The sequence below is a fragment of the Camelus bactrianus genome, chromosome 4, assembly GCF_048773025.1.
Source record: "Camelus bactrianus isolate YW-2024 breed Bactrian camel chromosome 4, ASM4877302v1, whole genome shotgun sequence".
NCBI lineage: Eukaryota > Metazoa > Chordata > Mammalia > Artiodactyla > Camelidae > Camelus > Camelus bactrianus.
Window position 1 is genome coordinate 88,273,910 of NC_133542.1, and position 23,174 is coordinate 88,297,083.

General features: G+C 35.0%; 1 protein-coding gene across 3 annotated transcripts in view; it reads left to right on the top strand.

Moving 5' to 3' along the window:
• AGTPBP1 (ATP/GTP binding carboxypeptidase 1) overlaps window positions 1-23,174 on the top strand; it is a 133,320-nt gene that overhangs the window by 94,768 nt on the left and 15,378 nt on the right. For all 3 annotated transcript variants that reach the window (XM_074363093.1, XM_045504609.1, XM_045504611.1), the window contains 7 exons: window positions 6,617-6,704; window positions 9,815-9,959; window positions 12,596-12,749; window positions 13,813-13,993; window positions 15,280-15,409; window positions 16,447-16,578; window positions 21,126-21,302. In XM_074363093.1, coding sequence (XP_074219194.1) covers window positions 6,617-6,704; window positions 9,815-9,959; window positions 12,596-12,749; window positions 13,813-13,993; window positions 15,280-15,409; window positions 16,447-16,578; window positions 21,126-21,302 — 1,007 coding nt within the window. The remainder of the gene's footprint in view (window positions 1-6,616; window positions 6,705-9,814; window positions 9,960-12,595; window positions 12,750-13,812; window positions 13,994-15,279; window positions 15,410-16,446; window positions 16,579-21,125; window positions 21,303-23,174) is intronic.

The window sequence follows — 23,174 nt, forward strand, 5'->3', positions numbered from 1 at the left end:
CTTCATGCTGGCTTGTGTGTTCTTCTGACTTGTCCCCATCATTCTTCAGGGCACCCTTGCTTTTTGGCACAAGATGCTCAGGGCTCATCTTGCCTTTCCCTGCTTCTGCCTAGAAACAGTCATTTCTTCAAAGAGCACTGCTTTGTTTTAGTGGAGAATGGTATTTAAAAACAAGATCTGTGTGCATAGTGTGTACATTGTTGTTGGACCTGTCCATGGATAGACGTAGGGGATATGTTTGTATATACAAACATTTGTACAGGATTTTCGTTTATAGTAGTTTATATGTGTGTGTATGTTTATTTCTGTGTGTGTATGTGTGTTATATGCTACACACACACATATGTACACACACAGTGTCTCCATGAGGTTACACTGACACCGTCACTTCCACAGGCTTTATTCTCATTTTCTAGTTTTCCCTACATATTCACAACTTCCTTCTCCAGCTTGGGGAACTGTGGCTTCTATTATTCTTAATATGTTTGCTTATTTGATCAGTTCCAGCATATGTAGCTGTCTCTGCTCTGTACCTCTGGGCAGACGCCCTCCTCACCTCATTCAGGGTCTGACACCCAAGTCAACCTGCCTCCCCTGCCCCCTGCATGGGTGTCCTTTCTGCTTTTTTCCATTTTGTTTTTAATTTCTAGTTTTATTACATGGTCATCAGAGAGTTTTGTTTGTAAGATTCCTCTTTTATGGGACTTATATTTCCTGTTGATCTAATATATGCTCAATTTTTGTGACTATTCCACAGACTCTGAGAAGAATGTATATTCTCTATTATCACTACACAGTGTTCTACATGCGTACATAAGATTTGCCTTATTAATTCTATTATTTAGATCTATATACATATTCTTAATTTTTGTTCACTTTGTCTGTTTTGTACTGAGAGTGGAGCGTTAGAGTCTACTATCAATAATATGTTTCTATTTTACTTCAGTATTTCCTGTAGCTTATGCTTCATGTAGGAAATTGGTCTTACCTGGTGCATAGTCTTGCTCTATTTTCACTGTGAATTCTAACTTTATAAAATTCCTTCTTTGTCTCACTTAGTATTTTTTGGCCTGAAATCTACTTTGATCTCAGGATTTCAACCCCTGCTTTATTGTTTCCATTTCCCTCGTATCTTTGCCCATTTTTCTACTTACAGGTAATTCGAAGTTTGCTGTATTCCGTTTGGCGGTGAAGCTGAAGGCCTGGGGCATGTGAGGTTTTATTTGTGCTACTTGCTGAATTTATTTATTTGTTTTTGGTGAGGATGTGTGGAGGGATTCTGATTCAAATGGCTACCGTTATCCACCAGACCAAGAATCTCACCTTTCTATTTTTAGTATGACTCCTTACTGTTAACACCAGCCGTATTCGAAGCATATATTTTTTCTCCGTAGAGTTACTGAGTCCAGGTGACACACGCAGCTTGTGATAGGTACCTTCAGGCTGTTCAAGCTCCATTTTAGACTCTTCTTGTCCCCCTCATCTGTTAAATGAGGGTGTCAGCCTCCACTTGAAAACGTTATGTCTGTGATTCCCGGTACGTTGAGTGCTTGTCCGTCTCTGTATCCGCACCTGGTACTGCGCATGCTGTCAGCACAACTTCGGCCTTTCCATGGATATTATTAGAGGCCAGTGCCAGTGGATCCTGGTTTCACTGTGGCAATTTAATATTTTGGTTATCTGTATCCAGGTGGCCAGACGGACAATTCTTAGCATATTTATTTGATACACGTAAAGACTTACCCTTTGGCTAAAGACTAAATCAGTTACCCAAGTATGGCCTTTCTATATCAGGTTGAGTAGAGTGTGGTTAACTCGATCTGAGTTACCTCATTTGATTGATTCTTACGGGGGGCAGCCTGTTTTGTTCAGGTGGTTTCTGTTATAGTCAAGACTTCCCAAATGTAGCTCCCTTCACTGTAACCAGAATGAACCATCATTTAAAAAGTGATATAAGAATACATTGTCTTTTATAAAATTGGAACACTTCAGATAAGTCTAATATGCTCTTTGACCTCAGCCTGAACCTTGTTCCGCCTTTCCTGCAATTAAGCATTATTATGAGTTTCGTGTGCCTGGAGGAGGTGGAGGTTTCACACTGAAATGGCTCGCTGACTCCTAGGAAGAAATAGGGAAGACAGGAATCTTTTATATGTACCAGTGAAATACTTGAGTTTCAGGTATAAAGTGAAAATCTTAACATACTTCTACTTTAGAAGAACTTATATCATCATCATCATAGCAGCAGCTAACATTTATTGAAAATTTGTCATGTGCCAGGTCTTCTTTTACTGCCGACACATGGGGCACTCTTAATCCACACAACAAACAAGGGGGCAGTAGGTGGTTTAGTTATCTGCCAGGGATCATGCGTCTGACACGTGGTGACGCTGGAATCCAGACCCGGGTAGTCTGGTCACAGGCCATGTGCTCTAATCACTGTGTTGTCCTGCGTGGGGAGAAATGAGGTTAGTATTGGACTTCTCATCTCTGTCACTGGAAGCTAGAGGATAGCCAGATGTCTTTTGCAAAGTCTGTCATTCCTTTGTCACTGCCAACAGACTTCATCTTTGTGTGTGTAGAATTCAGAAAATCTGCTCCTGTGAACCCTCCCTGAGAAAAATAAATGAAGAAAAAGATCTCAAGATGGAAGACTGGGAATTTATAAAAATGTGTTAAGTAAAAACATTTTAAAAGGGGTGCCATGGGAGAGGTGAAGGCTAACTTGTCTTGGTGGGGTTGCTTGGTTATTTAATATGATACAGTTTTAGAGAAATGCCAGTTAATCTTAACTATTAGGATGGGAGGTGGAATTGAGAAGCACAGTAGAAAGCTTCCAAGTGACAGAAGGAGGAAAGGAAATGGGGAAAAAGGTAACCAAGCAAGTAGAATAAGAAGGTGTAAAGAAGGAGACAAAGCATTTAGTGACCAGTAGGAGGAAAATAAGATGGATGGAATGAAGTGCACCGTGTATCTGTCATTACTCTGAGCCGAAGTGTCCTCAAAGGCCAGATATTGAAAGTTACACAGTGTGTAGGGAAGGGACAATGTGTGTGGGTGTGTGTATTAAGTGATAAAGCTGAAATAGATGGTTGGGCAGAGATAAACTCTGTAAATGCAAATAAAATAAAGGAAAAGTGGTAATATTAATGTCAGATAAAGAATAATTCAGGGTCAAAAGCACTGACTAGACACTGTGAATTTACAAGTTGCAGTCCTTGAAGATGCTATAATGATTACAGACCTTTTCTCATTGAGATATAATTGACATATAACATTGTATTAGTTTCAGGTGTACAACCTGATTCAATGTATACATTGTGAAATGATCATCACATTAAGTCTAGTTAACATCCATCACCTATCATCATAGTTACAGACTTTTTTTTCTTGTGCTGGGAATTCTTAAGGTCTGTTCTCTTCAACAGCTTACATACATGCACTTTAGTATTATTAACTGTAGTCACCATGTTGTATGTTGTATCACCATGACTTAGTTATTTTATAACTGGAAGTTCGTACCTTTTCACCACTTTGACCAACCCCTCCATCCCCTGCCTCTGGCAGCCACCATCTGTTCTCTGTGTCTATGAATTTGTTTTTTGGCTTTTTTTAATTTTTAAATTTTTTTAAGATTCCACACATAAGCAAGATCATACAGTATTTGTCTTTCTCTCTCCAACTTATTTCACTTATCAGTGTATTGCCCTCAAGTTCCATCCATATTGTTGCAAATAGCAAGATTTCCTTCTTTTCTATGACTAAATAATATTCCATTATACTTACATACACACACATACAATCATGCACACATTATATATATATACCACGTCTTCTTTATCCACTCATTCATCAGTGGACACTTAAGTTGCTTCCGTGTGCTGACTCTTGTTAAGTAATGCTGCGTTGAACATGGGGAGGTCCTTACGTCTTTTTGAGTTTGTTTTTTTTAAGGATAAATACGAGGGAGTGGAACTTCTGGATCATATGGTAACTCTATTTTTAATTATTTGAGCAATCTCTGTACTGTTTTCCATAGTGGCTGCACCAATTTACATTCCCACCAACAGTGCACAAGTGTTCTCTTTTCTTCACATTCTCATCAACACTTGTTATTTCTTGTCTTTCTAATAATAGCCATTCTAGCAAGTGAGAGGGGATATCTCATTGCGGTTTTGGTTTGCATTTTCCTGACGACGAGTGATGTTGAGTACCTTTTCATGTACCTGTTGGCCATCTCTGTGTCTTCTTTGGGAAGTGTCCATTCAGATCCTCTGCCCACTTTTCAGTTAGATTTTTTGCTATTGAGTTGTATGAGTTCTTCATGTATTTTGGATATTAACCCCTTATCAGATACATGATTTGCAAATATTTTCTCCCATTTGTTAGGTTGAGGTTTCATTTTGTTGATGATTTTCTTTGATGTATAGAGCACAAGCCTTTATACAACACAACAACCATAACCACATGGCACCCACATAGGTGGAGCAAAAGCTCCAAGAAATACAACCTCATTAGGGGACAGTTATTGTGAGAATTTAAAATTCAGTTCTTTAGTGGCGCTAGGCTCTTTTCCTGTGCTTAACAGCCACGTATGGCCAGTGGTGGCCACATTGGACCGTGCAGATACGAAACATTTTCATTCTGACAAAGTCCAATTGGATGGCTCTAATGTAGAAAGTACTGCAAAGGAGATCACTTTATAGACTTATGGAACACAGCTAAACTAGTATTTAGAGGAAAATAGAACACCTCTAATAACTGCATTATTTAAAATTAAAAAAGACTGAAAATAAGTTATTATTCAACTTAAGTACTCAGTTTTTAAGTACTTAAAAAATAAGTACTGAACTTAAGATACTAGAAAGATAAAAAAAAAAATACCAAAAGAAGTAAGAGAATATTTTTAAATGTCAAAGATCACAAGATAGAAATGGAACAAACATAGAAATTCTGAAAATAGGAAAAAGTAGAGATTCTGAACAGATTAGAACTGTTGAAAAGGAAATAAAAATATATTAGTCACCATATCACGATGATATTCCAGCTGACTTATATTTACTTTAAAAAAATAGATTGTGCTTTTATTCCAATAAATGATGGACAGTTTTAAAATATATTTTCTGAAGCTAGTGTATTCTTATACCAATCCTTGGTAAAGGTAATTTTTTTAAGTAAAAGACCAATATTTAGGTGCAGAATTCTAAATGAAATTTAGTCAATTTAATCATTACCAGTAAAAGAACAGCATTTTCCTGGAATGCTAGGGTCAACATAATTTACTGCCTCAGCAGGTTAAAGGAGAAAAGCCATGTAATTCTATTAGTGGATGCTGAAATTTGATAAACTAATTAAAACACTTAAGTTTAATAGAAATTATGGAAGAAACTGCTCCAGTTATGGGAATAACCATAGCACCTACCATAGAGGGTAGTGATGAGTTAATAGCTTAACATATGTAAAAAGACTTAGAACAGTGGCTGGCGCATATAAATTATTCAGTGTTAGCTCTTTTTATTATTTAAATATGATAAAGTTGGTTTGTAAAAAACAATTGGCAAATATTACATTGAATAGGAAAATATTTTGATTAAAATTATGAACAAGATAGAGTTTTGTTCTTATGGCAATATTCAGAATTGTTTTGATGTTGTTTCATGTCTCTCAATACAATAAAAGCAGAAAATAAAGTGATATAAATATTAAAAGAGGAGATAAAATATTTTAAATTGCAAATGATATGATTTACATGCCTAGAAAACCCAAGAGACTATTAAAGACTGATGAAAATACTCAGAAGTTTAACATAATGGTTCTGCAGGAAGAAAATGACTTTATCTTTAAGTTGGAATTTAAGAAAAGTCAAACTATATCTCAATAAAAATCGTCAGCCTTTCCAAGATTAAAATATGAATTTCATTAATTCCAGTTAGAAACCTAGTACATTATTTTATGAAATTGGGTAAGATGATTTTAAAGTTTATGTGGAAAGTATATTTCTAAAACTACCCGAGAAAATATACTATTTAACTCTGTGCTTGTTACCAGTCCCCCCTCCTCCCCCCTTCCTCATGCTCCCCGGTGCTATAAATCCCTGTTTGTATGGAGGAGGTTGAGGAAGAAAGCAGCCGTGCCATTTTGGTGGCGTTGTTTTCCTTACCTCAGTGTGGATGGAATCTGTGGAGAGTTAGAGAGGTGATCATACTTAACTTTTTAGTATGTTTTTGTCTGTTTCACTTGTGATAAGGAATATACATAATATATATAACATACATTCCTTGTTATTTTTATATGTAATGTGTGTTCTTTGTTATTTTTAACTGATCTAATAAGAAAAGGTAATAGAAAAAAGTTTAATGACTTCACTCATTGAAGTTATAATCCCATTTTAGTTTTTTAAAACTGGCAATAAGAACATATTGTTGATTGATTTAGGAGATTTTAAAGAAAGATCTCAGATTTTTTTAAAAATACATACTAAAAAACTAAAATGTATTTTATTTTAGCTCTCCTGAATGTTTGGTGCTTTTTACAATGGCAAGATTAATTTTTAACTCAAAAAATTCTGAAAAGAATTTTCTCTTTTTTTTTTTTTTTTCTTCTCTCCCTGTGAAAGGTATGCAACCGCTCATGTATTCAGTTCAGGAAGCATTAAATGCCAGACCATGGTGGATTCGTGTGGGGACTGACATTTGTTACTATAAGTAAGTATTCTGAGAATAACAGGACATCAGTTGACAGAAGGAAATATTAACTTCATCCTATTTCAACTTAAAAGTAAAAGGTAGAGTTATTGTGTTCTTTGCATTGTGGCGATATGCTTTAGTGTTACTTCTAACAGAGTTTTTAAAATTTGAGATCCATTTAAGGGGCATATTTAGTGGAAGTAAAATGTGTTTTATAGACAGACAGACTTCAGTCCAAATCTTGTCTCCCCTACTTAGATGTGTCTTCAACTGTTTTAGCTTTAAAATTCTGAAAACTTCATTGAATAAGACCGAAATTAGAAATTCTAGGAAATAATTTACAGCGCTTTTTTGGTTGCTCCGATGATATTAAGTATACTTCTTATCTCTTCTGCACGCAAATGTCTGCCTCATTTTAACTTCCAAAATAGTTTACCTGGAGCTGTATTCCACAGTTACTTTGTTTCAGCTTTGACGTCAAATAGGTGATGACTTATCAAGTTAGAAATACATGCTAGAGATCATTTATTGCTTCCATGAAATAATTGGACTGTTCTTCAACGTCATGTCCAAGTAATCTAGGGTTATCATATGCCTTGCTTCCTACGTTTACTGTTTCTGCATGTAATGTTTCAAGATAACTTTCATCCACTATTTCCTCTGTTAATAGACATCCCTTTTTCTTCTCTGTCATTCATCTTAATCCTGGCACTTCTGTTTAGTGGGTTTTGACTTTTTATGTTTTATATTGTGCTTATTAACTTACACTAGTACCCTTTCTCTTTTAGTTTCTTCAGTTAGAGGAGGAAGACTTCTAACATTAAGCTGTTTTTAACGGTTTAGTCATTGCTTTGGAAAAACCTAGGGCGTAGGTACTGTTACTTCCTCAGAAAGAAATGTCCCTTGGACTTCATCTCAGTAGGGTTTCCCCCCTTTTATTAGCAAAATAAATAGTAAATCAATGAGGAACAGAAGTAAAAGTTTATATGTGATTTATCTTCCCCTGAATAAATTTCATGTTTCTTTTAATGCTAGGCTAATATAAAAATACTCTCATCATTTATTTCTTTCTCATAAAGTTGGAGTGAGGAAGTGATGATGTGGAAAGTGCTTGGTTAGATTTTGGCAGACTGATTTAATTTGTTAGAGGATGAAACAGCTTTTTCTCAGAAAGTGTTATTTCTTTCATGCTCTGCTTTTGCACAGTAGAAATCATCAATCAATGATTTCATGCTGTAAAATGAATGGTCAAAGCATGACAGGTGGTTGTTCTACGTAAGAGGTGATGTCAAGGCTTTTTGTCTGTTTAGTTTTTATTTTTTTCTTTTGGCTACTTCCAGAGCTGGAATTGGAACTCAGGCCAGTTCAACAGAGACATATTAACCACTTTCTACCTAACAAGCACTGTTCTAGTTGCTTTCCTCAAGCCTGAAATCCAGATAGTGGGGATTAAAATCTACTGCATTTGCATCGTCTCTTAACTTCGTGTTGCCCAAGGCCTCTCATACTTGTTTGTCTCATCTTTAAAATGAGAATTAAACTGCCTTCCATGAGTATATGAGAGGACATAACCTATGGACTGCCGTATGTGGCTGTAGCATGGTGTAGCTGTAGTCTGGTGGCAAAAATACCTCTTCAATTAGATGTTACATTTTGTGGGGGGAATGAGTTGGCAGGATCTACTTCTAGACCTTATTTTGAATTTTTCTCAACCCTTAGCACTCTGTCATTGAGTCAAGATATAGTGGTTAAGTTAATGAAGACAATCTAATTTGTTTTAGGTCAGTGTTCTTTTATTTTCATTAATAACAAGCTTGATTTTTTACAAAATTGTATTAGAAAGCCTGATCCCAGACTAGTTCTAAGAATGTGCTCTACCTTGAATGCCTTTGTGCATGAGTAAATAATCTAGAGGCCCTGGATTTTCCTTCAGTTCATGGCTTAAAAAATACCCAGTGATTTGGAATTTTAGAAATTAAGTTGATTGACAAAGTCATCTTTAGTTCATTATACGCCAGTGATATTTTAAGTCTGGCAAGTAATATGTGGTTTTAAAAGCTTTTTATTAGGGAAATCTCCAGACATTTACAAAAGCAGGTAACAGGACAATGAGGCCCCCGTGTATGCATCGTTCAGTCTCAACAGTGATCAGCACGTGGTTTTGTTTTAGCTACACTTTCACCCCTCCTTCCACACTGAGTTTTTTTAAAGCATTTCCAGATACAGTTTATCCACAAAATCTCAAAAGCTTTTGTCTTTTAGAGATACATATTTAAGACAGTTTAACCACAATGCCATTATCATACTGAAGAAAATTCCTTAATATGATAAAATATCCAGGCAATGTTCAGATTTCCTCAGTTGTCTCATAAATGTTACTTTATAGTTGGTTTGTTTCAATCAGTCCAACCAAGGGACCCCACATTGCATTTGATTTTTGTGGGTATGTCCCTTGAGTCTCAATTTATAGGCCTCCTTTTTCTCTTTTTAAATTTCTCCTTTATTTATTGAAGAAACTAGATCACTCATTTGTCATGCAGGATTTTCCGCATTTTGGACTTTGCTGATTTCAGCCCTGAGGTGTTAATGAATTCTTCTATCCCACCGATTTCTTACAAACCAGTAGTTAGATCTAGAAGCCTGATCAACTTTAGGTTTGATTTTCGACGAGAATACTTCATAGATGGTGCAGGGAATTCCTATTGCATCACATCAGGAAGCATATAATCTCTGGTTATTTCCTTTTTGTAATCTTAAAGTTGATTAGTGAATTCAGGAATTGTCATCTGATCCATCAGCCTTTCATCTAACGGTTGTCACAGCCATTGGTGATCCCTGCCAGATCCAGTTATGTGTATGGCTAGCAAAGAATGGGGATCTAAAACTTTATTGACATGCAGAGCAGTAACTATTTAATTCATAAATCCAGGAGTGGAAAGTTATGATGTTGGCTGATAGCAATTAACTGCTTTATTAATACCAAGTCTATTTTTTAAGGGTATTTAAGTTACACTTTTTACAAATGATGGTTTTTCTTTTTTTCCTGAAATTCTGTTTAATAAAATAGCAAGAAAAATCAGAATTTTGGTGTGGATGAAATAAACACGTTTTATGCTCTTCTACTGCAGAAATCACTTCTCAAGAAGTTCGGTTGCTGCAGGCGGGCAGAAGGGGAAGTCCTACTACACAATTACATTCACTGTCAGTTTCCCGCATAAGGATGATGTGTGCTACTTTGCCTATCACTATCCGTACACGTATTCGACTTTGCAGGTGAGAACTCACTGAGTTGCACTGTGACCGTTACTGTGTTACATGTATATGTGTCAGATAACTGAAGAAACATTGCTTTAATTAATATTTTAATAAGATTAAAAAAAAAAGATCCAGTGTTAACAGTTTCAGGAAATAATACAATATTTGTTGTAATCAGTAAAGTAAAATGGGAATGTGGTCTTTATTTTTATTTAATAGAGATACTCCGGAAATTTGACGTGATTTTTACTTGCCATCTTTGGGTAAAAATCTAGAAATCACAATTTACAGATTTTAACTAGATGAGATTTCCACTTGTTTAATGAGAAGCATTGAATCTCGCAGAAAACAGTAGAAAAATATGGATGCAATATAAGTTTTTCTGTAGGGGATTCATTACTTCTAATGGTTTAATATGGAGTCCTAGATCCAGATTGCTTAGAATGTGGGGTATAAGAGTTGTTTTGTGGGTTCTTTTGAGATTTTTTGATTATTTGCATTGTAAAACAAAGAACTCAAGTAATTCCTGGGGCAGATTTATTTTCAGAACAGAATGTCTGTCCTAATGATCAAGGATATGATCATCTTAGAACCCAGAAAGAAATTTGAGCACTGTGATTAGAAACAAGCTTCCAAATTATTAGACAGAAGAAATGAGAGGAAAATATAGTCCACAGAGCAGAAGAGATGTCAAGGCTGAGAGCATTAAATGAGGCTCACTTTATTTTAATAAGGTTACAACCCACAGTGAAGGTATAATCAGTTCTCTTTCTGCGTGACTAACATAGCATCAGAAACGTAGTGTTGTCATTTACATGGTTATGTTACTGTCCTTTACTGATGTTACCTTTTTAATATAGTTCAAATTTCCATACTTTCTTCCAGTCCCACTGCCACAACCAGGCATTACCTTTGTTCCTCACCTGGACTCCTGCCAACTTCTTTATAACTGGTGTCCTAGAACTCACATTTATCCCCACACTGTAGCAAGAGGGCTCTTTGATGGCAAATCTAATCGTATAAATCCCCTGCTTAAAACCCCTTAGTAATTTGCCTTGCCGTTTGTATGAAGTCTAAAATTCTTACCATGGTTCATTCAGTCATTTTTCTACTCCTTCGCACAGTTTTTTGTTTGTTTGTTTTTGTTTTTTTTTTTTTTGGCCATTTCCTCATACTGTTTGAGCTGTTATTTACTTAATATTTATCTTTAAATAGACTTTAAAATATTTCACTCTTTAAAGATTATCCTCATCCAAAGTTAATACCTGTGGAATTACAGGTTTAATATGCTAGACTTTTTTTTTTTTCCTAATTCTCAGTAAAATACATATCTATTAAACATTTTTAAAGATTGTGCACATGTCACTTAGCTGTCTTAATGTTACCCAGTGGCACAAACACTGTGCTCTGGGAAGGACTGGTCTGCCAGGCCCTTCATTCTGTGTTAAATTCTTGACTTTTCACCTTTTCTTTCTGGTCTAGCTCTCATGAATCTTTTTCAGGTCTTTGAAATGCCCTTCTTCTTTCTTATTTTGTAGTCTTCCTTTGTACTTTCCTTCTGCCTACAGCACACTTTCCATCCCTTTTACTCACCCTTTGGATGTCACTTTAAGTGTAGTTTTTTTCTGGAAGACCTTCCTCACTGCCCAGCCTCGGCAAGTCTCCTCTACCTTTATTCTGAGTTTTCATAGCGCTCTATATTTTTTCTAGGCTAGGGTCCATTTATTCATTGTTGTATCCCCAGAGGGCACAGTTTCAGTCCCTGAAATAGTGACCGTGCAGTAAATCATGATTATGTGAATGAACATAGGCCAAAGTTTGGAAACCAGCTAAGTATCTTAAAATAAGGGATGGAACAGTTTATTTCTGGTGTAACCATAGACTAAAACCATTAAAACTCGTATTTTCAAAAGACATTCAACATGTTTAATGATGTGGTATAGCATGTATAATTATGAGTATACTTAAGTGTATGTATAAATTATTAAGTGATAACATCAGATGATAAAGTCTTATATATAATTACATATAACTGTACATATGACTGTTTATTTGTTAGTTGACATTCGTTAGTAGTAATCTAGGTGATGCAATTATGGGTGTTTTTAATTTCTTCTTGTACCTTCTGTCTCTTCGAGACATTTTATAATGAATCTGTATTAATCTTGAAATCAGGAAAAACGGTTTAAAAACATGCCGCACGATTTTCACTCTCCATATTTTAGGTTGTTGTTGCAGTTCTACGGTCATAAAATTTCAAAATTCAGAAGGCTTTGAAAGCTATAAAAACGTTTGCATAAGCCGTTTGGCAGCAAAGCCTGGCCTGAATTGATGTGAGCTTATTTAGGATATTGATTCCACTTAGAGTGACTCTTCGTAGGTTTTGCTGCAGAAATAATAATGTGCTTGTTACAGGCTGCTGTCGCTGACCCCACTGGTATTATTGCCCAGTTAATGAGCAAGGATATCTATCCCCTCTCTCAAGTTCCCCCAATACTGACACTTAACTGCGTTTGGACCCTTGAGGGCTTCAGAGACGGGGTTAGGAACCGGATTCACTTTGAGTCATGTGGAGATCTGGGTGCACTTACTTCTACTTCTCACAGGGTTTTTTTTTTAATGATTGTATACTTTGCTTTTAACTTTTTATTAAGATGCATCTTCAAAAATTGGAATCCGCACACAATCCTCAGCAAATCTATTTTCGGAAAGATGTGTTGTGTGAAACCCTGTCTGGAAACAGCTGTCCCTTGGTGACTATAACAGCAATGCCAGAGTCTAATTACTATGAACACATCTGTCAATTCAGTAAGTTTGTTTTCTTCTCTCACATGCCAGTCCTGCTTACTCGGTCGTCGTTGCCTCACGTGTACTCGGCGAGGTGGGTAACACCAGGAGCAGGCATCAGGAGGCTTGGGTGCTGGTCTTGGTCCCGGTACTGCCTAGCCCTGGGCCTGCTTCTGGGCCTCGGTCCCCTCATCTGGAAAGTGAGGGAGCTGCCCGAGATGCTCCGGGAGGTCTCTTTTGATACTGGTATTCTGCAGTTCTTATCCTTAGAAGTCATACCCAAAGCGTAATATGACAACTTACCTTAAGAGTTCCTGTAATAATACCATCAATTAAACAATTTACAACTAATCTTATGTGTAAATAAAACTGCCAGAAACCTATCAAGTGTTGTGATACCAGTACTGAATAGCTGCTTGTTTTCCTCTGCCATTTATATTTTAAAAATTGCTTCAAAAGTACAGCTATGATTAAAAAAAAAATAAGAGAACTGTTCTAATTTTGAAAAGAAGATAAAATACTTTCAGGAAAGAGAGCTTGCTGTGCGTGCAAATATGAGCAGGTGAATGGAATGATCATTTTGCAGACTTGTGTGTCTAACTGTATAGTGAAAAATATTTTTCTTTATGAATCTCTGAGCAGATATACCTTCTTTTCTGTGCTTATCATAGTGACTGTGTGGCAGAAATCAAATTATATGTTCCTTCTTTTCCCCATGACTTTATGAAAAATAAATTATCTCGTCTGTATTTCTCCAGCTACTTATTCTTCATGAAACCAAGACGATAGTTAAGAACTAACTTTATATATGAGATTAATCACTGGGAAATAAATAAGCGATTCAAATACTGTTTGTTGTGTTATGTTCATGGAAGACATGGCTTATGCGGGTTTTGCCTCTGTTTTCTCTGTGGGGCTAGTGCAGCGCTCCTACGTGGTAGGTGCACAGTGCGTGCCACCATGACGTTACATCAGTGTTCACAACTGATCAGTGAGTGGGAGTATTTCTAAAGCCCCAGAAGCAAACATCGTACAGACTTTTAGTACCTGTTCATTTTAATTTGAGGTTTTATGTGTACTTTAGGAAATCGCCCTTACATTTTCTTATCTGCTCGGGTACATCCTGGAGAAACTAATGCAAGTTGGGTAATGAAAGGAACACTGGAGTATCTCATGAGTAATAACCCTACTGCTCAGAGCTTACGAGAATCCTATATTTTTAAAATTGTCCCTATGCTAAATCCAGATGGTGTCATCAATGGAAAGTAAGTTAAGCAAGAATTATAGAAATATTATGGATTTTTTGTGGCTGTTCTGTATACACTTGTTGAAATAGTAGCATCCAGGTTTTTCTAGAACAAAAAAAAAATTTTGTGGGCAATTAATCTAAGATAAAATTTGTGATGAAAATGTAATTTGTATATTAGTAGTGGTATGACATTTTGAGAAATTCTGTGTCTAATCGTGAGAATATGATTTCATAAAATGTGTGTCTAGCTTGAATTGTTTTAGAAAAATCACAGTGTTAGCATATGAGAAAGATTTTTAACATGTCCCCTTATAGTCCTTTTTTTTTTTAAGTTTGTCAGTGGCACGATCTTAGGTTGTTCCAAGATTTAGAATCTTCTGGGATCTGTTTCCACTGACATGGAATATTGGTTCCATCTGCTGACCCCTCCGTGGTATGAGGAGGAATTCCTTTAGAGTGGAGACACTGGAAGGTTTCTTTTTAAGTGGAGGTGGCTTATAGTTAGTATGGTTTATTTATTATGTCAATTAGACCAAGGTCTCTTTAGTGCTTCTGAAAGGTAGGATTTAGTCTAGCGGTCATGGACATCTCCAAAGTCAAGGATACCATGTTTTATTTATTCAAAGGTACATGAATATTTCTCATATTTTATGAAATTTTTGAATTAAAAATAGAATGATTTCTTTTTAGGTACTATGTTATGATTATGGAACTAAAATGAGATTTTATGTCTAGTTTTAAATCAGAAATTTATTGACCAGTTAGAATTCTGTTTATATTTCTCTTATCACTATCTGATTGCTTAAATTTTTGCTCAGTGGCTTTAATACTTAATGCCTATGATTAAATGAAATGTATTTGAATTTTTATAGGAGTGTATACTCTTTATATACTTTCTTGGAAGGAGGGCCCAGACAGCATTTATAATAATAACTAATAACCGAAATACAGAATATTAGCATAAGAAATGATTGTTATGTAGTCAGAATGGAAAATATGACCATGAATAAATTTTATGGAGTATAGAAAAAAAAATCCAGAATGGAGAATTTTTTTCTATAGCTTGAAAAATTTAACCTATAAAACTAAAAGCTTACCACAGTTAAATGCATGTAATACAAGATCTTGCACATAGCAAATGCTTAATAAATGTTTACTCAGTGATATTATAGTATCCATTCTGGTGAGCCCACCATTTATACTTGACATACTTAGTGGAATAGAATCATAAAATTAAATCAAATTTATGTAAGAGCTTATTGATGACAGTGTTTGTCTATTGTTACGTTTACATATGTGTAGTCACCGGTGTTCTTTAAGTGGAGAGGATTTGAATAGACAGTGGCAAAGTCCAAATCCAGATTTGCATCCAACGATTTACCACGCCAAGGGTCTGCTGCAATACTTGGCTGCCGTGAAGCGTTTACCGCTGGTAAGTGGCACTGTTTGTCTGTGTAGTCAAAGAAGTGGTTTTGCTGATGAATTACTTAATATTTTGTACATTATTTTCTGGTTGTAAAAGCTGTGTGTTAATTTCAAAAGCAATTTCTTTAAAATATCTTTTGTTATCAGTCACTCTTGTATTAATTACGGTGTAAAATTCATGTGATGTATCCATATTCTTATTTCGTCAGATTTAATTTTTATAATTCTCATGAGCCTTTTACTTTACTTTTTCATTTATGAATATTGGTAACTCCTGGTTGTAAGTCTCAGGTACTTAACGTCACTGTTTGAACAAGGTAAAAGTATGTATCTTTCAGATTCTCAAACTAGTAGAAGCTTATTTCTGATCTCTTTAGCCTGTTCTCAAGCAGGTCTCAAGTGTGCCTGTGGGAAAGACGGTATAGACGTGGTAGGAGACTCTCCTGAACTACGTATACATGTATTTCTGCTGTTTTTGGCAGCTTTTGTTTAGAGTGTGTCCATTATATTAGTGTTTAAATGAGGTGATCTTCCTTTGGGGAGGATAGGACACTTTGCAGAGGAGCAAAATTGACATGCAAGCCTGTCCTTCATTTTTCATTTTTAAAATGATGATCTTAAAAATTAATTTGAAACCATACCCCCTTCAAAAAGTATTTTTCATAGGAGCATTTTTATGGTCTTTTAAATTAGGTAAATATTTTAACAACCCTTGGGGCAGTGATGAGTGCAGCTGTAGATTTGATCTATAATTGAATTTATTATTTTTAAAATGATAAACAGTAGATACAAAAGAAAGAGCGGAACTCGTGACTTAATGCAGGACCTGCAAAGGATTTAGCCACTCTAGAATTATTCATAGGTCCTTTCTAAAACTAAATATGTATTATAACTTTTATTGATTCTACTTGTTAAATGGTGGCTCAGTTATAGTAAAGGGACCAGGGAACACGGAGCTGTTTATTGGTTTGATACTAACCAGCTTTACTTGGCAATATACGAATTTGAATAATCTTAATTTTTAAAATACATTATGTTTTCAAGGTTTATTGTGATTATCATGGCCACTCCCGAAAGAAGAATGTATTTATGTATGGATGCAGCATCAAAGAGACAGTGTGGCACACCAGTGACAATGCAGCTTCGTGTGATGTTGTGGAAGATGTGGGATACAGGGTAATTATTACAGCTAAGGAGGGAATTTTGAATTTCGAACGTGCGTAAAACTACAGAAAATAACTTAACTTATATGACTGCTCAGATCCAGTAACTCGTTCCATTTGGTTATTTTGTTTTAAATTTTGCATTTAAAATGTTTCTTCTAAAATTTCTTAGGATGTATACCCTGGAGTGGAATTCCTGGATCATATAGTAGTTCTTTTTTAGTTTTTTTTGAGAAACTTCCATGCTGTTTCCCACAGTGTCTGCACCCCCCAACAGTGTGGGAGGGTTCCCTATTCTCCACATCCTCGATAACGTTTGTTATTTGTGTTCTTTTTGAGGACAGCCATTCTGATATATATGAGATGATATCTCACTGTGGTTTTGATCTGTAATTCCCTGATGATTAGCAATGTTGAGCATATTTTCACATATATCTTCTTTGGAAAAATGTCTACTCATGTCCTTTGCCCATTTTTTAATTGGGTTGTTTTTTGTTTGTTTGTTTATTGAATTGTATGAGCTGTTTATATAACATTTATACATCCTTGTAATATTAAGGATGTTAAATCCCTTTCGGTCATATCATTTGTGAATATTTTCTCCCATCTGAAGGTTGTCTTCATTTTGTCAGTAGTTTCCTTTGCTGTGCAAAAGCTTTTAAATTTAATTAGATCCTATTTATTTATTTTTGCTTTGGTTTCCTTTGCCTGAAGAGGCAGATTCAAAAAAATTTGCTGCAACTGACATCACAGAGTGTTCTGCCTATATTTTCTTCTGTGAGTTTTATGGTTTCCAGTTTTAGATTTTGGTCTGTAATCCATTTTGAGTTTGCTTTGTATATGGTGTAAGGAGATGTTCTGATTTCATTCTTTTGCAGGCAGCTGTCCAGTTCTCTTAGCACCACTTGTTGAAGAGACTGTCTTTTCCCCATTGTACGTTTTTGCCTCCTCTGTTGTAGCTTAGTTGACTGTATGTTAGCAGGTTTATTCCTGGGCTCTTTGTTCTGTTCCACTGATCCTGAAACGTATCTGTTTTTGTGCCAGTGCCATCCTGTTTTGATTACGGTGGCCTTGCAGTATAGTCTGAAGTCAGGAAGTGGGATACCTCCCGATTTTTTATTTTCCTCAGGATTGCTTTGGCTACTTGGGGGCCTTTTGTGGTACCATATAAATTTTAGGATTACTTGTTGTGCTTCTGTGAAAAATGTCCTGGGTATTTTGATAGGGATTGCCTTAAATCTGTAGATTGCTTTGGGTAGTATGGACATTTTAACAATATTAATTTTTCCAATTCATGACTGCAGATATTTTCCCGTTTCTTTGTATCATCTTCAGTTTCCTTAATTAGAGTAATTTAATTGTCAGAATATAGATCTTTCAGTTTATTCCTAGATATTTTATTCTTTTCAATGTGATTTTAAATGGAATTAGTTTCAGATTCCCAAACTAATGATAGTTCATTATTAACGTATAGAAAAGCAACAGATTTCTGTAATTTAATCCTGTTAGAAAAATCCCGATAAACAACCTAACCTACCATCTAAAGGAATTAGAAAAAGAACAACCAAAACTCAAAGTTAGCAAAAAGAAGGAAATAATAAAGATCAGAGCGGAAACAAAATTGAAACTACCCCCCCCCCCCGCGAAAAAAAAAAAAAAAAGACTAATGAAAGCAGGAGCTGGGTTTTTTTTTTTTTTTTAAGAGATAAACAAAATTGAGCCTTTATCCAGGCTCATTAATAAGAGAGAGATAGAAAAATAAACAAAATAAGTGAAAGAGGAGAAATTACAACCAATATCACAGAGATACAAAAAAAAAATCATTAAAGAATACTATGAACACTATGGCAACAAATTGGACAACCTGAAAGAAATGGATAAATTCCTAGAAACATACAATCTTCTAAAACTTAATCAGGAAGAAATAGATTATCTGAAGAGACCAATCACTAGTAGGGAAATTGAATCAGTAATCAAAAAACTCCTAGCACACAAAAGTCTGGGACCTGATGGCTTCACAGGGGATTTCTGTCTAACATACAAAGAAGAGTTAATACCTATCCTTCTTCAATTATTTCAAAAAAAAAATGAAGAGGAAGGAACACTCCAAATTCATTCTATGAGGACAGCATTAATTACCCTGATACCAAAACCAGAAAGACACTGCCAAAAAAAAAAAGATTACAGGCCAATATCTCTGGTGAATATAGATGCAAAAATCCTCAACTAAATATTAACAAACCGAATCCATCAATATATAAAAAGGACCATACACCATGACACCACGTTAACAAAAGGAGATCAATCGTTGTAATCCACTGTGCTAAAAAAGGAAGGATAAAAATCACATTGTTATCTCAGTAGATTCACGAAAGCCATTTGACATAATTCAACATCCATTCATGATAAAAACTCTCATCAAAGTTGGTATTTTGAGGGAAAGTATCTCAATTTAATAAAGGGCGTTTATGATAAACCCACAGCAAATATCATACTCAGTGGTGAAAAGCTGAAAGCTTTTCCTCTAAAAATGCTTTTCATGTTTAGATTTTTAATCTATTTGGAATTTATTTTTACATGAAATGTGGGGATCTAATTCTGGTTTCCCCACGTATAACCAGTTTTCTCAGCACCATTTATTAAACAGTGCCTCCTTCCTCTGCAGATTTTATCAAGCTGTTACATAGCTTGTTTCCACATGTATGGGTGTGTCTTGGGGTTTGCCTAGGACTGAAAAGAGATGCTTTGTATCCTGTGTGCTTTTCATTCTGCACAGTGTCTCTTCTACTATATTTATGCCTAAACGAGCAGCCAGTTATTTTCCCAAGAAAATTTCAGTAACATATCACTGCCCTTAGCAGAACGTCAAAGCACATTTTCTTTTTGGTGTCCTCTTTCTTCTCTGCCTTTCCCAAATAAATAAAATGATTTGAGTTATATGACAACTGGAAACACTCCAGAGCTGTAAAGTGGTAAGTAAAAGTCATCTTCCCTCCATTAAGCACCAATTAATCACTTTTATCATGTGTATTGTGAAGCCTGCCTTAGAAGCACGTTCATCCATAGATGGATGGACACATTGTGTATGAAGTTTTTGTTGCTTTTATTTTATTTTTTTTAACGCTCAACAACTTTTTTTTCACATAATGTTTGTTGGCCATCTTTTTGGGTCCTTCATATATGGATCTGCCTCCATCTTTTTGACAATTAAACAAGATTTCCATTGTGTACTTTGGTTTTTATTTTATGGATGTACCAAAATTGATTTATTCAGTGTCCCTGGTTGGTGGTCACTTGATTAGTATTGCCAAATCTTTCATAAAGATTGTGCAAATGAATACTCCTCGGTGAATGATGGTGCTTTTTCTCTAAACATCTTAAATATCGTCTTAGCCAGGTGAAAAAAAATTTCTGCTGGTTTCAGTTTGCGTATTTATGGTTATAAATATATAGGGTCAAGTGTCTTTTCATTTGGTCAATTATGATCTCTCTTTTTAAAAATAGCCCTTGCTCATATTTTTTGCTTATTTTTGTACAGGTCATCTATTTATAATTGTTTTTAAAATGAGAAGTCTTCATGTGTATTACAAGTATATTGAAGTTTTTTTTTTTTGTTTATGTGATTTGAAACTTTTATCATATTTGTTGATTTTTAAAAAAAAAGTCTCCTGAGTTTTGCAGCTTAAAAAGGCTTCTCACCCCAAGATTTTAAAAGTATAGTTCCATATTTAATGTTTTATTTTCATTTAAAATTTTTACTTACTAATTTTAAATTGAAATTCTCAATCTAATTTTAATTTGATTTAATTTAATGAAGAGTGACTTCAGCTGGTTTTTCTCAGTGGCTGGCCAGTTGTGTCAGCATTTCATGAATGATCAATCTTCTTCACTACTAATAATACTAATTTTAACAAATACCTTTGGTTCTAATTCTGAACTTTCTTTCTAAAGATATATATATTCCTACACCAGTATCACCATTTAATTTACTCAGATGTATAATTTAGGTTAATGTCTGTTGGTCTATTTCTCATCATAGCCTTTTCTTTCAGAATTCTTTAGGGTGTACACCTAAATTTCATTTTCAGGTGAACTTGGGAATAATTTTAAGTTGCAAAAATGTAGTGAGCATTTAGATTCTGATTGTCTTAGCTTTGTTGATTGACTTAGGGGTGACTGACATTTACATTGTTTAATCTCTTAGTCAAGCCATCTTTCATGACTAAAGTTTCTTCATTTTTAAAAATATGTTTTTCTTCGTATTTTTAAACATGGCTTTCTTATGTGGTTTTATTCCACTTACTGGCTGCTACTATGAACATTATCCTTTCTTTCATTTTACTTTCTGATGACTATTTGTCTAGGAAAGCAGAAAATTCTAAATTAGTAAGAGAATTATTTTGATATTTTGAATAGAGGGGATGTAGCAAGATCCACTTGACTCTGCTCCAATGACTATACTTCCATTAAAATTTTCAAAATTTAAAAATTAAAAAAAACTTTAGATGCCCCAAAAAGGAATCTCTTGAAATATCTTGCTTTCTCATTCTGTCTTTGCAGACTTTGCCTAAGATTCTGAGCCATATTGCCCCAGCATTTTGCATGAGCAGCTGCAGCTTCGTCGTGGAAAAATCTAAAGAATCTACAGCCCGCGTTGTCGTTTGGAGAGAGATAGGGGTACAGAGAAGCTACACCATGGAGAGTACTCTGTGTGGCTGTGACCAGGGAAAATACAAGGTAAAACGTCTCAGGACTTCTGGCCATAAAAAATACTGCCCGACTTTCCTTTCACGTATACCCCAGTTTCCAAGTATATATCAAATGAGATGTTTGTTATACTGAGTTGTGTATAGTTTGCAATAATGGAATTGAATCATATGCAATCTTAAGAACAGTTTGGTTTTTTTTTTTACTTCTCTGAACTAAATAGCTTGCTTTGGGTCCTTGTGAAGTCTTAGTTGAGTCTTTTTACATTCATTGTTTTTAAGAAAGCACACTATAGTACACTTGAAATAACGATTAGTAATTTATAATGAGCTGTGCAAGTAGAACATTATTAATAACATGTTTGTCATTTTAATTGAATGGATGTAAGGATATTGTTATGCATTTAGAAGTAAGCACATTACACTTATTTAATTTTATTTTATTTTTTAAACTTTTTTTTATTGAACATTACACTTATTTATGAAGGTTTTTATATTTAGATTTTGTGTGTGTGTGACTTTTAAATGCATATCCCTTCACTAATCTTTTTTTCTTTACTAAGACCCCTCATCTGTGGTGCCACAGGTTTTTATTAGGAACAACCAGAGTTCAAACTTAATTTTTGAAATTAAAGACTAACTAAATGTCAGGTGACTTTGAATTTTTTAATTTTAAGGATTGAGAACTTAATTGACAGTGAATTGGGCCAGCTGCAGATTTGAACATTTATTTTTCTTGCCATGCCACAGAGAGGTTTTCGGGTGTCATGCTAATTATTCCACTCATTCTGTTTTATTTTGTTCTGGTTTTTGATACGGGGCAAGAGGAAACTGAATCTCAATGATTCTCATATACCTCGTGTAAAGATAGTTACAGCTTTATGTTTGGAAAGAGTTAAAAATCTCCCAATTGGTTAGTATTAAAAATGTAGCATATTATAATTGATGCCAAAATGTTTAAGTGGAGAGCCTAAATGATGGCTTTTCCAGTCTGTAACAAACCTGAAGAAAATTGTATGGATTTTTCAACCGACATTCAAACTTTTGGGGCCTGGATGGGTTGAACTTAATGAAATTCTAATACTTTCTATAGAGTGACTCTTCCCTAAATTTTAGGTTGACCCCAGTATACTGTTCTTCCAAAATGTGCTGTCTTTTGAATTTTCTCCAAATATTTTGAAACAGTGCCTCCTCATCTACCAAAGGCAGGATAGTGGTGAGAGTAGCATGAGTCCTCCAGCCCAAGCCTCGTCTCCCCGCCACTGCTTTGGTGGACTGTGCGTGTGTGGGATGGGAAGAAGCTGGAGGATCACTTTCGTAAAGGACCATAGGTAGTTCCTAGGAAAACAGACTTGGGCAGTCAGTCTGGAGAAGGCAACTGAAAACATCGGTGTCTGTGGAGCTGCCTGTCGGGGTGGGGAGAGAAGTCAGGGAGGCTGAGACCCGCATGCCCCTTGAAGTCATTGGTGGTGCACTGACAGCAGCGCTTTCTTGTTATATTTGGATTCCACTGATAGACTTTCACTGGAGTTTTTTAAAGGGTCCTGTTTGTGTTTTGATAAATTTATTTGGTCATTGGAAAAACCCATTTAAAAAAAAATAGCTAAGATACATTTTGAAACATAAAATGTTAGACCGGTTTTCTAAAAAGTAAATCTATAAACTTTTAAAAATAAAATGGATACTTAATAGTCATTTCACTTTTATATGATTTACATTGCTATATGATATATATTTTATATGATTTTCATTGATAAAGTAACATGGATATAAAACTTATGGAGAGAAGTCTCTTACTAATAGTAATTAGCTAAATTTTTTATATATAAAAATCAATACTTTGATCACAACATATACTTTTTACAAGTCTTTTTTTATTAATAAACTTTTTAAAAGCAGCAAA